Below are 15294 nucleotides of genomic sequence, written 5' to 3' on the forward strand. Positions count from 1 at the left end.
AATGAGTTAGAAATCATTAGTTCATCTTTCTCGAATTCATGATGGCAGGAGGGTTAGGTGAAGCAGCAAGTATCGCTGGCCTGATCAGTCTTGCTGGACAAACTATTCAAGCAACCTCAAAGCTCTACACATTCTGTCAGACTTATAAAAACATCAACGCTCGGTTGGAACAGACCAGGATAGAGATTCAAGGCCTACGGATTATCCTACAGCAAACCGAAACGATTACTAGTGATGCAACTGCGAGTACTTTGGTATCTTCCGATATAGTAGCGAATTTGAAAGCTCGAATCACCGACTGTCGAACCGATTTGGAGAATTGGACTCAGAAAGTGGACTCCTTCGGCTTAGATGAAGCCCAACGTGCGAAGCGGATTTTGACAAAGATCAAGTTATCTGTAAACAAAGCCTTCTTTGCGATGATTCGAGAGCAACTGTGTTTTCACAGAACGCAGATTGATTTATCTTTAGGACTACTTGGGCTGTGAGTATGGAACCCTCAATGTCGATATTTAGCTAACAAGTGATATTCACAGTGGTGTTGGCTTGCACTGTAACCTCCAATCGAGAGCTGCTAAAGATGGTATTGACGCTTTACAAACAAAGCAGAACACGTTCCAAGTTGGAACCTTTGGGCGCCTAGATACTGTCGGAGAAGATGTGCGTCGATTTCGATCAACCCAATCGGCCTCGGTTGAAGTAATGCACGACATGATTGCAGGTATTCATCAATCCTACAAAAGTAATGCAGGTGTTTCCAAAGCATCTATTGATGCCATTGACGCGCGACTAAATATGATCCAGGAGCAGCTCCAAAGCTCCATCGATCAATCTCAATCATCAATAAACCGTCATCGCTTCAACAACCCTCAAAAGCCTCTCAGAGGATCTACTTCATACGGAGCCCGTAAATTCGACCCCGCTAGTTTCACACCTGGTGAAGTGTCACATCTCTCGCTGCCGCCATCGCCGGTCTTACATCCGCTACGTATCATCAAGCCTGGTCTTTTGCTGCAGGACAAGAAAGGTCGGTTGACAGTTGAATTGGTCGCTCTAGACGAACCTCAATATAGGCTGGCTGATATCAACCAGAAGATTGCGTTGATCGAACACGTTAAAGGCCTTCGGCTCATCATCTGGCTCCTACAAAAACGAAATTTCTTTCCAGAGGTAGAACTCTCTTCAAGAAGGATCGCGGCATCTAATTTCGCTTTAGAAGCGTCGCTGGCTTGGAAATGGAAGCTTCCTGATGCTTTCTCTACTCCAAAGCCTAATCTGAAAGAATATAATATTTGCATCAACATCGACACAGTCATTCCATGGACTCGCCACAGACCACGGCTTCAATATATTTTCGATCAGATTGAAGGAAGACGAAATCGTGGCGGTTGCCCCTGCTTGATAACGGAAAAACTCCTCCGTCGCTGGTCGCGATTTCCTGTGTCTGAAGAGAGGAAGCATGGGTCCTACTTAATGAGATTGCCATCGTCAATATTGAAAAGCCTAATGTTGTCGGTGCCGGGTTCTAGATACAAGGCGTTGATGATGTCTTGTGGAGCTGGCTTTTTGCCAAAAGCAGAGGAGTGGGGACAAGGAATATCAGAAGAAGGAATTCAGTCTTTACAACCACGAGAAGGGGTTCACGCCGCCTGGTAAGCTTGTGCGTTCACTTCATATGGAGCACTTAGAGGTCGACTAAGAAGCTAGTAAGATATGAGACGATAATGGCTTGCATGAGACGAGTCTAAAGTAATAAGTAGACTTAGGATGTAATATGTAAAATTTGGATATAAAAGTAAGATCGTTTTTTGATCATGCCCAAGAGACAACCATGTTAGTGATATTTAATTGTGTCACATTGTCAAAGATACTCTAATTTCAATAATAATATGTCAAACACTTTGTTTTGTAATACTGTAATGGGAGGGAGAATACGTTATAGTTTGATTGTCTATAATTTCTGGATTGATTGGTTTACACTTCAATAATGAACTGGACTGGATCTGGGACTTGGCCAGCCTTTAATCAAACAATATCTCGTTAATTGATCTTGTTCCTGGATTAGAAAAGCAATTAAGTATGCTCCTGTACCTAGTCTTTTGAGTAATACGAAGAGGACTTTTTGATCTCCGAGTAACTGGAGTAGCTAAGCAGTGATTTTGGAATATTAGGCTCGCTTTCGTTACTGTCATTGACTAACTGTTTTCTTCTTGGATATCGTTAAATGAAATTTCACAATTACTAGAAATTCACTTAATCCAAAAATTTAAAGTTCGCAGTGTGTGGTAGTGGCTTAAATTATTCCGTACTGACCCAACCAACCAGGTGTATGTTTCTTCTTCCTCATTCTCCTGTCAGCCACCTCACAGCTATGGCAACGAACCAAATATCGTCCATGCTAGGAATAATACGATCGCTATTTCGGAAAAATTCATCTACACAACGACCCTTCCAAATCCTCTCCGATCTCCATCTGGAAGTGGGCCAACAATATTCTACTTTCAAAATCCCCGTCGCAGCACCGTACCTGATCCTCGCGGGTGACATAGGCCGCCTTATCGACTACGAACAGTACCTGTCATTTCTAGTACGCCAAACAAACAAATTCAAGATCGTCTTTCTCGTTCTCGGAAATCATGAGTTCTACGAATTGTCTTACGCCGCGGGATCCAACAAGCACAAAGACTTGAACGCGAGCCGGTGCTTAACTCAAAACTGGTCCTCCTCGACAAAAAGCGATTCGATATTCCCAACCCCAGAGTGACTATCTTAGGATGCACGTTATGGTCGAAAATCGCTACTGATGCTCGAGAAATCGTGCGCACACGCGTTAAGGACTTTCAGAACATCGAAAGCTGGAACATTGATGACCACAACGCGGCCCATGAATCAGATATATCATGGCTGCGAAATGAAATCAAGAGTATCGAAGAAGAGAACCAGCAAATCGAACACCCGTCATTAAAAAGACGGGTTCTAGTGGTTACGCATCATGCGCCTTGTTTACAGCAGACTTCCAGTCCTAGAAATGCTGAAAATCCATGGAGTTCGGCCTTTGCGACGGATTTGATTAGAGAGGAAAGTGCTGGGGAATGGAAGAATGTTAAGGCTTGGGTGTTTGGTCATACACAATTTACTACTGAGTTTACAAAGTGCGGGATTGTGGTTTCGAGTAATCAGAGGGGGTATGTGCTTCCTGGGAGAGAGGAAAAGAAAGCAAAAGGTTCAATTGAGGATAGGGAGGTGTTTCATGTTAAACGTGCAATTTCTGTCTAGAGAATCTAACGTGGTAGAAGGAAGGGATTCCTAGAACAATACCTCCTACATGGTGTAGTGTAATAAATTAGTAAACAATTCCAAGAAGAATAGTTTTCAAGATATAAAAACAAATCATGCTTCCAACTTACTACTCCGTTATCTGAAAAGATAGTCAAAGTTCCTTCTCTAGAATCTACAGTGTCACCAGCTAATCTGTACCTCGGTTCAGATTTCGCGGGGAAAGTTTGCCGAAACCTGGGGAAGACCAACGTCAATGAACCATTGACAGTTCAAGATGTAAGCTAATGTCTATCAACGCTGGTTGCGGCCGTTATACAAGGCAATTATTACGGAAGAGATTGTTTGCTCCCATTATCAGCGAACACGAGCCCACTAGTAACCTTCGAAATCAAATCTTCCACGTTCGAAGTGCTCCAGCTGGTCGAGGATACCGCTCCCTCCCAGGATTCGTGCAGAGCAGTACACAGGATCCAGGATATCGGCTTAGACTGTACGAGTGCAAAAGACCTAGAATGGCTCCTACGGCAAAGCCGGATCTTGAAAAGCAGTACATGTCCACGAAACCACCACCTAAAAAGCAACATGTAGAACCTCGACCGAGTTCAAGGTACCATTTCACTCCCTTCACTAGCAATCTAATAACTAACAAGGACCCAGTATCCTCCTCATATCACCCTCCAACGAAATCCTTCTCCTTTCCCGCGTGAAAACCTCTTCCTCCTTCGCCTCAGCGCATGTCTTTCCCGGTGGAAATCTTTCAGCGTCGCAAGATGGAGATATCCCACCCCCAGATCATGCCGCGAGACACATTGACGGACCGGCGTATAGGTTAGGTGCTATAAGAGAGTGTTTTGAGGAGAGCGGGCTGTTGCTTGCGAAAAAGAAGGGGGATGAGAGTGGGGTGTTACTTGAGGTTGGGGAAGCGGAGAGGGAGAGAGCTAGGAAGGAGATACATGGTGGGAAATTGAAGTTTGTGGATTGGGTTGAGGAATTGGGTGGGGTTGTTGATTCTGGTATGATTCCAAATTTGCAATTTATAAATTTTGAAATTGCATGTCGCGTCCAGCATCTATGCTCTACTACATCCAATCACCAAACTCAAACTATACCACATAAACTAACAAACCACAGACTCACTCCTCCCCTTCACTCGCTGGATCACCCCACCCAACCTCCCGAAACGCTTCACAACCCAGATGTACATCTACTTTCTCCCCCTAACCCAACCCTCCGTCTCCTCCACATCTTCAATCCCCATCCCCACCCACGACGGCGGAATCGAGCACACAACAGCCTCCTTCGCACCCTTCACCAAATGGCTAACCCTCGCCAACACCAACGAAATAATCCTCTTCCCACCCCAATACTACCTAATGACGCTCCTCGCCCCCCTCCTTACACCCTCATCCTCACATTCAGAACTCCAAGCACAGCGCCACTCTGTGCTTAAATTCCTAGAAGGAGACGGTGATGGAAAAGGTGTGAGGTGGGCGGACAAGGTGATGAGTCCGACGGGGTTGTTCATGAGGAAGAGTGATGGACGGAGTGTTTTGGCGCTCGATAAACCGGGGCCAGAGTTAGCTGGGAGTGGAAGGAGAGGAGACGAGGAACGTGTTGTGCTTGTGAAGTTTTCGAAGGAGGGACCGAGGAATGTGGAGGTTAGATTGAGGAGGGATGTTTTGAGTGAGGAGAGAGGTGCGAAGATATAGAATAGATGGACCCAATGCGTTCGCCCCAATAGCCTCCTTCTATTATTCGATCGCGACTAATACCACACACCCGGCCACGTAGCAGTCCAACCACCGCGTTCCAATCCAACAGTATATCGCCATTCAATCATGTTAATGAATTCCCTATCGACCCCTCTATCCGGTTCTACGACAGGTTGGTTCTTCGTCATACTCCGCTTGATCTTCAATTCTTGTCGTCTAGCTTTGCGGGATTGCCGATGTTTGGTGTACCATTTCATGAGACCCTTGAAAGGCATAGTGATGCGAGGTATGTGAGCGGTTGGATTTCGGTGTAGAACTTAATAGTGATGGGTTTTGTTTTGTTTTGTTTTGAGGAGGTGTTTAACGACGATATTTTGTGTTTCTGACAAGAATTGAGAGGTTTTAGAGGTTGGGTTCTATACGTGGGACCGTGTTGGCGTTTGAGTGATTGTTCGATGATAATTACTTATGTCCCTTTTGCTTTCTAGAGGAGTATAAATGAAGAATTTAGTAAACAAACAGCTGTGAGGCATTGGTTGTTCTAATGCTTTGAAGCATTCTCCGCTCGTGAACTATATCTCCCACTTCACTAGAGCTCAGTTCACCTAACGATTAATCGTTAGTCGTTTGTGGCTTCATATCTCATGTCACAACTCACAAGAAGCCTAGAACGTGCAAGCAAGCTTCCATAAATCATATAAAGGCTTGATGGTGAGATGTCTCGGCATGCTGCAGTTGTGGCTTTATGAAGCTTAGCGAGAAACCAAATAAGGGGTCTCCAGGCCGAAGAGAAGCTTCCAATCGAAGAATCCTGCGCATATTCATGATCAACAGCACAAAGAAAATGCTGCTTTCAAACTGTCTCGTCCAGAGCTACACCGATAAGACCAGCGTCTTAAAACTTCTCATTTATACAAAAACACCTATCTAACAGTATCATCCACACTACCCTTCCCAAACCTCCCAAAACCCCTCATATCCCTCCCAAAGAACTTGCCCAGACTCTTCAAATTCCCTTCTACCGCAGCCTTTGCATCATCCGTAAGCGGGCTCGCCGCGCCTACAGGTGTGCCCATCCTCTCCACTCCATCCCTCGCAGCACTGAAGAGCTTCTCCCCAAAGCCAGCTGGGTCAAACTTCGTGGGCAGCATAGGTGTGCTTGGTCCCGTACTGCCGATTCCAAGACCTACACTACCCATGCTGGAGGAGTTTAGTAAGGGGGTCATGAGTGGTGACATCTGTACGAGATGCGGATTGGTTTTACCATCTCTGTGGATGGTGAAGAGTTCGACGAGGGTGGGTTGGTCTTGTTTGCGTACTCCTTTCATTTCAAGGATTTTGCGGAAATTAGTATCAGAACGGTCGCCGATGTGGATGAGATATGCTTGAACAAGGCCCTCCGGCGGTGAGGGACGGACTTGGAGAGTTTTCAGGAGAGGGTCGATGCGGGCCATGCTTTGGGTGACACGTTTGGTAAAGGCGGTTTGAGCTGTGGTCGAGGCGGAGGCGGCGGGAGAGTGTGATAAAAGTGTTGAGAGAGACTTAGTGAGGACGTATTTGTCGAGTAACATCTGTTGTCCTATTAGCTCACGTTTGATATTGTGCACCGTATCGCTTACCTGTTCGGCGCCAACCTCTGATACAGGTCGGCAGATGACAATGTTTGAAATATAAGAATTTACAAGATACTCGACCGTCTTATCACAGAAAGCCCTCGCATACTGTTGTTTGCTTATTAGAGGTAACACCTCTTTGACTTGCGTTTCCACATGTCTAAGCAGCTCTGCAACATATGAGCTTTGATCTCCCACACTTTCCATTTTGCTCCAGTTGGTATTGCGCATTTCTCGCCACGGAGCATCACAGTCAAGCTCAACTCGATGTACCAACGCGGCTACTGCAGCACTTGCGACTCCCATAAATGCATCCGACTGGGACGATAAATCAACCTTGGAGGCTAAATCATCATCTATACGCTTTTTAAGATTCTCTTCGAGCTGTTGTGAATTGATATGCCAGTAGTCCGCCGTGTTGAGAACTAATATGACATTCTGGAGACTCGGCCCTGTTGGTGTCGAGTGAAGGGTAAGGAAATATAATAATACTTGTTGAGCATATTCGTCCAAATATTTAGCTAGTGTTTTTGAGAGATCCAGCAACCTCTCTCCCGTGGAAAGCTTAGCGCATTGCGCAAGTGTAAGTTTGTAGAAATGAAACAGTTCAATCGAAGACTGTATCACGGCTTGTGGCGAGAACTCCTCATCTTCAGGCAAAAGCGACTGCGTCTTGTACTTCGGTATCATCGCTGCCAACTGCTTATCCTGCGAATCCACCCACAAGCTCAGATATGGCTCGAAAGCTTCCGATATTGAGCGGTCGAAAGTCTGAGCCTTCTCCTCCAGCGAACCAAGTGTATCAATACTCGCTCTTGAAGGATCACTCGCAAACCGCCTTTCCAGACTCTGTTCGAAATCCATGGTCTCTTGCAAACAACTCAACAAAAGATTGACGTCAATTTTCCCTCCCTCCGGCCTCCTCATACTTCTCTCCAGTATTCCTTTGAAGTCATCTCTCGTCCCCTCACAGAAAGAATTAGCCAGCACCTCGTTGACCCTCCACTCTCTCGGAAAAATAGCCGCATGGTCGTCCTCAAACGTCTTCAACATCCGTCGAAACCAACTATATCGTCTCCCAATATTATCCAAACTGCCCGCCTCATCATTCCCTCGGAACACCTGTCTATACTCTCTTAACTGAGTATTAACATACCATGTCACCAACCGCGCCCTAGCATTCTCCCCTAACGCATCCATGACCAAACAAGCTTCCCCAAGTACCACTTTCTTAGCAGCGACTTCTCCCCGTGCAAATGCCATTTCAAAGTCCTCACATACTTGTTCGAGTAATTCGCGTTGCAGCTCCGCGACATTCCGCGATAAAGTAGCGATCTGATCAATACTCCTATAACTATTGAAATGCCTCATCAACTGCAGTACCGCCTGCAACAGACTCGCACACTCCCTATACTGTCTCGTTTTCGCTAATCCACGTAGTTGTTCGTAGGCCGTCGTCAGCATCTGCAGCCGCTTCAGCGCAGTCATGGAGAGCGTAAGGTTCTTCTTGGTATCATCCAGCCGTTTTATATCTGCCGTCATGGAGGTAATAGTCTGTTCCGTTTCGATGGCGCGCGTGCGTACGCTTTCAATCTTGGAGAACAGGAGAGCGAGCTCTGACTTCGCGGCTTCCATGCGGGCAAGACTGGAATCGTTGGTTTGCGCCTGGGTAGCGATGAGCTGGGAGATGGTGTTTGACAGCTCATTTTGGTGGGAGGTGAGGGCGGCTGCGGTTTCGTCTACGGAATTGAGGGTTGAGGGATGAGAGAATATTAGATTTAAGTGGTCGATTGGGTCATAGTCCACTGTTGGGGAGAGGTGTTAGAATAAGTTTAATTGCGATGCGAGGGGGAATTGGACACATTACCAGAATCTAGGGATGATGCGCCGTTCATATTGGGTTGTCTGCGGCGATTTTAGGGGCAAATAATGAATACCCAGTACTAGAATACATTAAGAGTTAAATTAAAACTTTGCGATGTTATAGTGCTGCGGCATGAAATTTATTGCTTCTTGTTTCTTTGATGTTGTTCACGACATCAAGGTAGGTGCATAAAGTCGCATAATTTTATCCTATGCATAAGCCATCAAAAATCACATATCAATGTGTGGAAAACGTCAGAGCCAACATTATTCCCAACTTGTTATTCATGGCACTTATTAAGTATTCAAATTCAAAGATTTATACTTCTCTTTAGTGGGAGAACTTGCAATAAATTTGTCTTGGTGTGATCGTTAGAATCATATGCCACTGATCCATCATATTCAATGCTTAAGACAATTGGAATTTGAAGAATGATTCTCTAGACATTAAGCATATTCAGTTTCGAGCTAAATTAAAAAGACAGTACATCCAAAGAACAATCAAATATACAACTTCCCTTTCTTCACACTCCTGCAATCCTCAGCCCTAGCAAATGCCAACCTCCCAATCATTCCCTGTCCATCTCCAGTCACAGGCTGTTCACTAACATCCCCAAGCTTAACCTTGACATCCTTCACCAACCTCGCCTTGTCAATACCGTCCATATTGACACCTACATCCGGCATCCGAATGTACTGACTTTCCTTCGCCAGACTGCTCACATATCCCAGATAATCTGGCACGATAGTCTTCCTTGAGTACACAACACCAACAATGGAAGCGCCCAGCATTACCAAAGAGGCGACTAAGAATACAAAGAGCCAGGAGAAATAGACGTAATATACGGGCGAATTTGTGCTTAGCGAGGCCGGTACTGTGAATGCTGCTGTCTGATTCTGAATCATGGCTGCAAGATCAATACGTGATTCCGCGGTAATAAAGCTTGCGCTGTTACCACCGACACGATTCGCTTCAATGCCGGAAAATGGTGCTCCTAGAAGATATGGTGTCGCATTCCACATACTTGCGTACATGTATGAGTTTAGAAGCTGACCGAACCGATCACCAAAATCCTTTGGAGTAACGCTCATAAGTGGTGTTTCCCCATCGTTGGAGCCGAAAGACGTCTCGCCAGAGATGATGGTCGCCTGGGTAGCCGGGTTGTAAATGTAATTCTCAACCATATTCACAGCATTGTACTGTGGTGTAGAGTTCGGAAGAAGTGCAGTTAGTCCCATGACGACGGACGGAAAGCTCAAAGGCGTGATGGTTGACGGCATATGTGGTAAAACCGATGGTCGCTGAGCAGTAACTTTGCATAACTGGAGCTCTGGGGATTTCGCACAAACTATCTCCGATTCCACGTATCGCTGAGCTGGTGTACATAGAACAGTAGTTGTCAGGTCGAACCCTGAAAATTCCTGAAAGGCAAGGGTCCCGGCATCAAAGGTTTTTGAAGTAAAGTCCAAGGGAAGGCAGTCTGGACATGACTTGGGATACATGTATGGAGTGTTGTCTCCGTCCTGAACGACCGCGATGTCCGGTCCCTGATAACCTAATGCCCATGCATCATTGATCGATATGTTCTGAAAGCTCAGAAATGGGCCAATATCAGAGATAAGATCGCTTCTTGCTGCTGGAGGAGCGCCTTGAGCTGAGACGCTCATATTGCCGCAAGCTAGTTCCAAATATGTTGATTCCAAATGGAAAGTTGTGTTTCCATTCTGAATATTTGATACTGGAATACCAAATAGAGAAGAATATATGGGTGTAAAGTTCTGTGGGATCTCGATCCAGCCATCAGCATCGGCACTAGCGCCAGTGTCGGCGATGCTACTATAATACGGGATCTTGACATTTCCCCAAAGATCTTCACTGCTCATCTTAACATCAGCCGTCGAAAGTAAAGCTGAACCAAATAAAACAGAAAACCCAGGAAACCATTGATTCTGGAATGGTCCTTTCGGCGAGGAATAGCTCTGCTGTCTCGAGTTGATATAGGCAACATTAGTATCAATCGTCGTAGCCTCCTCGACAGTGGTGAGAATCTGTTGAACTGATTGACCACCGATTGGCTCAAAACACCAGATGATCATCAGCACGACGCCGATTGCATTAAAAGAACGAAGCTGAAAGTGAGTATTGAAGGTACTCCAGATAGTACGGCTTCCCATCAGTTGCTCCAAATGTCCCAGGTTAGTCCCTTGCTCAAGTCTCCACGTCGCAAATTTGATAGCTGCTCGTCCAGTACTGGCCCCGAAAAATATTGGAAATAGTGTCGTGGCCTGTGATTTCTACTTAGCTTAAACAAGACTTCGCGACTAGCTGACTTACTGCTTTGACGGCGAAGTCCAAGAGTTTTGATTGTTGCTCGTTTACAGCATTACCATTCACAACGATCGCGGCGGCGAAGAGAAGGAAGAACGGTAACGGCAACATTAACATAACACAGTTCACAATCAGTCCCCAGAGTCGCCATTCATCCCGATGGGTTTTATTAAGTTCTTGTGGTCGTTCAGGCCATGGTTTTGTATGTAGACTTTGCGGACTGCTGGTGGAAAGTGGGCTTGACTTTTCTGAACCAGGATACCTCTTTTCAAAATCGGATTCCGAATATGAAGTTGTGGGTGAGGCGGCAGGCGAAATGAACATCACAGGCTCAGTCTGTATATGCGGTTGAGATAACATTGCTGTCGCCAGCGTCCAGCTTGACTACCGAGCAATGAAGGAACAATAAGCTAAGTTGGAAGGCTCCTCAGGTAAGGTAGATAGAGGCTCCTTATCTTTCTGTGATTGAGGGGTGGTATGCAAAATATGCAGGCTGTGCCTCGAAACGCTCACTAAGGTTTGAGCCATCTGCTCGGTATTGTGGCTGATAGCATATTCTAATGGCCGTGCAAGAATAGAGACTCATTCATGGGCCTATCCTCGATATTAGAATTACACTTCAATATTTGGTGAGTTGGAGTGGAATACAAGCACTTACCACTGTTTAATTACTCATTAGTGTCCAAATGAACCAGTATTCTCGACTCCATATTTCATACCTTTCAGATCTGCCATCTCAAAATGGCGGTTATCAGATGAGCTCGGACATGATTTTCACAATTCGAAGCTTCGCCCGAAACGCGAATTGTGTTAGAACCTCAGCACCCTTCCGTAAGTTTAAGATGAGCGGGACGCACAGATACCCCAGATCAGCCAGATGTCGACATTAGGCAAGGAGAGACCATCGTCACCCGAAACCGAAGATAGCGTTTAGAGTGATAGGTGATCAATGCGGAGTTGATAAAGGGAGAAATGAGAAGTGTTTGGTGCGACGCGAAACGCACGTGATGCTGGCCTTTGCTACTCGAAACATTTACTACAATTGCACTTGTCGAAGGAGAAACGGGGTTTAATATTTAGCACAGAAGTCGCCAGGCTTTTCCTCAATTCAACTTCACAGCGCTTTATCATCACTTCCGCATGTACTCAATCATAGGTAGAAAAAATAAGTTTGTACATTCGCTCTATGTCTAGGTCATTCTCGTACCTCGACAATAATTCTATAGTGGTGTTGTTCTCTGAGGAATTTTCTTCTATAGCATCTAACACACCTACCCAAGACACCTTATGTGCTTGCCATGGCACCCAGTATCTATTTCAATCCAATACGCTGTGCTATACTGCCGCGGTCATGCAAGTTTAAACCCCTTCCCCTGAAATGCTACACTTCATCGCTGACAAAAGAAACTGATTTTACAAGTGGTTGGAGATCACGACCGCTTCTCTCCGGATGGTGGTTCCATTTTCGTTGCCTCTGCGGTCTCATTTTCCGCATCGGCGGCCTCGGATGCCTGCGTTTTGGAGGCCTCTTGCGAAGCGGCTTCCATCCTGCGTTCCTCCTTTTCATCAATATCTTGGTCATCACGTGGGGTAGCACGCCCTGACTCTTTGTTTTCCTCGTCTTGCTCATTCTCCTCCTCGATAAGTTCTTGTTGCTCACGGAGCACTTCGAGACGTTGCTTGTTCGTTGCTGCGCCCTCCGCGGTATGAACCTCGAGTTCCATTTCGTGGAACAGCTCCTCAGGAATCGAGGACAATACACCTGTGAGCGCCTCGATTTGTGTGTTGAACTCGGTATCCTTTCCTTGAGCGTACATGAAAGCATTACTTAAAACCAGGAGTGTGGATGGGACACCATATTTTAATCTGAGATCTAACCATGACTGGAGATCATCTCGTAGTCTTCCGGGTGATACACCATGTGTTCGGATTCCACGACTTTGAGCAGCAACTTGGAGTTCTGGCACAGAAAGACTCTCCACTCCTTCGTAGCTGATAGCACGATCATCTCTCTTGATTTGTCTCATACGGTGGCGAACCTGGTACCGGAGCATCATATCCGTGCCGAATGTGTTCAAGTTCATATACCTGCACATCCCAACAAGTTGTGGTCGTGACAGATTGTCAAGTGTAAGATCATCCTTGAAAATTTTGCAAACCTTGATAACATCGTCTGCTGAAGGGGATTCTCCGGTGGACCGGAGTTTCTTGAAGAATTGGGTAAACTCCTCCTTTTGTGCTGTTGCTGCCGTTAATGGCAATCCTGTCTCTTTCAGGGTGTTTCTAAGAAAGCTGCTGACGTCTTTTCTTGTTGCTCTGAGGTCTCCCGCTTTCTTATCCTTGGACTTTTGCCCTTCGTAAGTGCTGGGAAGAAGATTTGGGAATAGCTTCAAGGCAACAGGGAGCAACAGCTCGGCGAATGGAACGAGGACAAAAACGGAGAAAGGAACTAAGCGGCCAATATCCTGAACGGTACGTTGTAATTGTCGATGTTCTCTTCGACTGAGTTCGTAACCAGCGGCCATTTTCAGGGCTAGACGAGTACTGATCTTGACTTCTGTTGCCAGCAACTTCGTTCCGTCCCAGTAGTGCTGAGCCTCTTTCTTTATTTTTTGACCCAAGGTCAACTTCTTTTCCTCCTTTTTCACTTCCTTCTTGTCGTCTGATTTGGCTTTGACACCTGCCAACTCGCTCAACGTCACTGCCTCTGTCGCATCTGTTTTAGGCACTGCAGTTGGTACATCTGACGGAACAGGTTCGACTTCGTGCTCCTCAGCCGACTTCGCTGCCGCCTTGTTTGGCGCATTAGGGGTAATCACTAGGTCTTTCTGCGGGGTCGAAGCTTTCTGAGCATTGAATCCTGGTGGCGGTCCTTGTGAAGAATTACCGGAAGTGTGTGTATCGGTGGAGACCCCACGGCGAGGGATTAAAATAGCCAACGCTGGCATCTGCGCTGGTAGGTTTCGCCCATTGCGACGAAGGAATGCGGTATATGCTGAGGAGGGACCGGCTCGAGGGTAGGCACGAGCTATAATAACATCGTTAGTAGCAATTCCTAGGTTTTAGGTCACAGTTAGACAGGTTTCTTACCACCAGTCATGAAAGTTGAGTGTGCCGCATTGCGGACGACTCTTGAAGAAGCGCTCATGCTGTTGATGTAGTACTGTAAACAAACGGAACGTCGAAGCAGATAATATTTAGAGAGTGCTGTGTGTTCGATAGATACTTGAAACCGGATAGAATTAGGAATATGCCATGATTTTGATGAAAGACAATGTTGTAGATGCAGAGGGGCGATTACATAGCATCTGTCGGGGTTTGTAGAACATGTGTTGCCAGAAAAGCTCGGAAGAATCTGGACATGGTCACGTGTTATGGACTTCGCGAGCTCTCAAAAGCGGCGCGCCTGTCCAGGTTGGTGGGAAGTACGGTTGTTGCAGACCTTTATCTTTGGCCAACATTGATCACTGATTATTGAAATTCAAATCTATGTGAGAATTAAATATTTATATAGGTATATTTGCTCTCGATTACTCAGATAGAGTATAGATATGGATGCTACCAAGAAACAATCCCCTTCACTCAACTATTAGGTACACTCGCGGAGGACAAAATAAGAGGCAGTCGAACCAGAATAGTTCTTCGACTAAGTTGACGAAATATCGTATTTAGTGGTTTAACTTGAAACATTATTCCTATTTCGTCAACCGTTTTAAGTAAATAACACTTCTTAAGGTCTATTCGAAGTCTAAGATTTACGGATAGGTGACTGCCACTTATTTTGTCCTTCAAAAGGTACACTTGTCGCGGCTCCGGCCAATGCCACTTTTAGTTGCCGCTTTTTGGATCCAGGAACACATCATGCCCAGGACTTCGGTGCCGTCATCCTGGAGCTCCAGCATCTCCAAGAAACTCCGAAAAGACAGCAGAGTACTGCATGTGTTGTATTTAAGTTGGTGATGAGATGAAGAATACTCCAAGGTCTAACAACATCGTTTCCGAAACACAATAAACAGATAAAGAACTGTTGGAGGACTTTGTGAGGTTCAGCAGGTTCAGGTACACCTCACCAAGCAGGGTCTCTTTTCCGCCCTCAACGTGCCATATGGCCAAGCTTTCGACTCAACCGATCGGCCGGTGATAACGTGCGTCCGTGTCATCCCCGGCCCGCTACCCCCCGCTTTTGAAGGCACCATTTCCCATCAACAACTCATCGTCCAAAGTATCCGCCCGACCTATTCACGGTGTTTCCCCTCTCTTTGACTCTCCTGTGCTTTTACAAATCAACATTCCTTATGGCATACTTCATCATGGATGTGTCTTAAATCTTCTCAATCGTCGCTTCAGACATAGAATCGCCGGCCAGGCGCAATTACATTACCACCACCGGCATCAGCAGTCGTTCACTCATCAGCATAGAGCTTTCGGTAATACGGATAGATTTACATTTGAGAGATAGACCGGACTCGAGACAACATCGATCATGCTTCTAACCAAC

At 45.9% G+C, this 15294-nt stretch overlaps 6 protein-coding genes across 6 annotated transcripts; 3 read left to right on the top strand and 3 right to left on the bottom strand.

Moving 5' to 3' along the window:
• Positions 1-41: 41 nt before the first annotated feature.
• Positions 42-1656, top strand: GLAREA_08300 (uncharacterized protein; the record flags this gene model as incomplete). The annotated part of the gene is made up of 2 exons (XM_008090345.1): positions 42-484; positions 537-1656. The coding sequence occupies 2 exons, from the start codon at positions 42-44 to the stop codon at positions 1654-1656; spliced, it is 1563 nt and encodes a 520-aa protein (XP_008088536.1).
• A 715-nt stretch (positions 1657-2371) lies between these two features.
• GLAREA_08301 (uncharacterized protein) lies at positions 2372-3276 on the top strand (the record flags this gene model as incomplete). Its single annotated transcript, XM_008090346.1, has 2 exons — positions 2372-2571; positions 2685-3276. The coding sequence occupies 2 exons, from the start codon at positions 2372-2374 to the stop codon at positions 3274-3276; spliced, it is 792 nt and encodes a 263-aa protein (XP_008088537.1).
• Positions 3277-3563: 287 nt separating this feature from the next.
• Positions 3564-4988, top strand: GLAREA_08302 (uncharacterized protein; the record flags this gene model as incomplete). Its single annotated transcript, XM_008090347.1, has 3 exons — positions 3564-3886; positions 3937-4292; positions 4411-4988. 3 exons carry the CDS (start codon positions 3564-3566, stop codon positions 4986-4988), a joined length of 1257 nt encoding a protein of 418 aa, XP_008088538.1.
• A 926-nt stretch (positions 4989-5914) lies between these two features.
• Positions 5915-8499, bottom strand: GLAREA_08303 (uncharacterized protein; the record flags this gene model as incomplete). Its single annotated transcript, XM_008090348.1, has 3 exons — positions 5915-6562; positions 6611-8409; positions 8472-8499. 3 exons carry the CDS (start codon positions 8497-8499, stop codon positions 5915-5917), a joined length of 2475 nt encoding a protein of 824 aa, XP_008088539.1.
• A 469-nt stretch (positions 8500-8968) lies between these two features.
• GLAREA_08304 (uncharacterized protein) lies at positions 8969-11156 on the bottom strand (the record flags this gene model as incomplete). Its single annotated transcript, XM_008090349.1, has 2 exons — positions 8969-10753; positions 10803-11156. The coding sequence occupies 2 exons, from the start codon at positions 11154-11156 to the stop codon at positions 8969-8971; spliced, it is 2139 nt and encodes a 712-aa protein (XP_008088540.1).
• Positions 11157-12226: 1070 nt separating this feature from the next.
• GLAREA_08305 (uncharacterized protein) lies at positions 12227-13944 on the bottom strand (the record flags this gene model as incomplete). The annotated part of the gene is made up of 2 exons (XM_008090350.1): positions 12227-13824; positions 13887-13944. 2 exons carry the CDS (start codon positions 13942-13944, stop codon positions 12227-12229), a joined length of 1656 nt encoding a protein of 551 aa, XP_008088541.1.
• Positions 13945-15294: the final 1350 nt, after the last annotated feature.

The sequence above is a fragment of the Glarea lozoyensis genome (genome assembly GCF_000409485.1).
Source record: "Glarea lozoyensis ATCC 20868 chromosome Unknown GLAREA9, whole genome shotgun sequence".
NCBI classification, from domain to species: domain Eukaryota; kingdom Fungi; phylum Ascomycota; class Leotiomycetes; order Helotiales; family Helotiaceae; genus Glarea; species Glarea lozoyensis.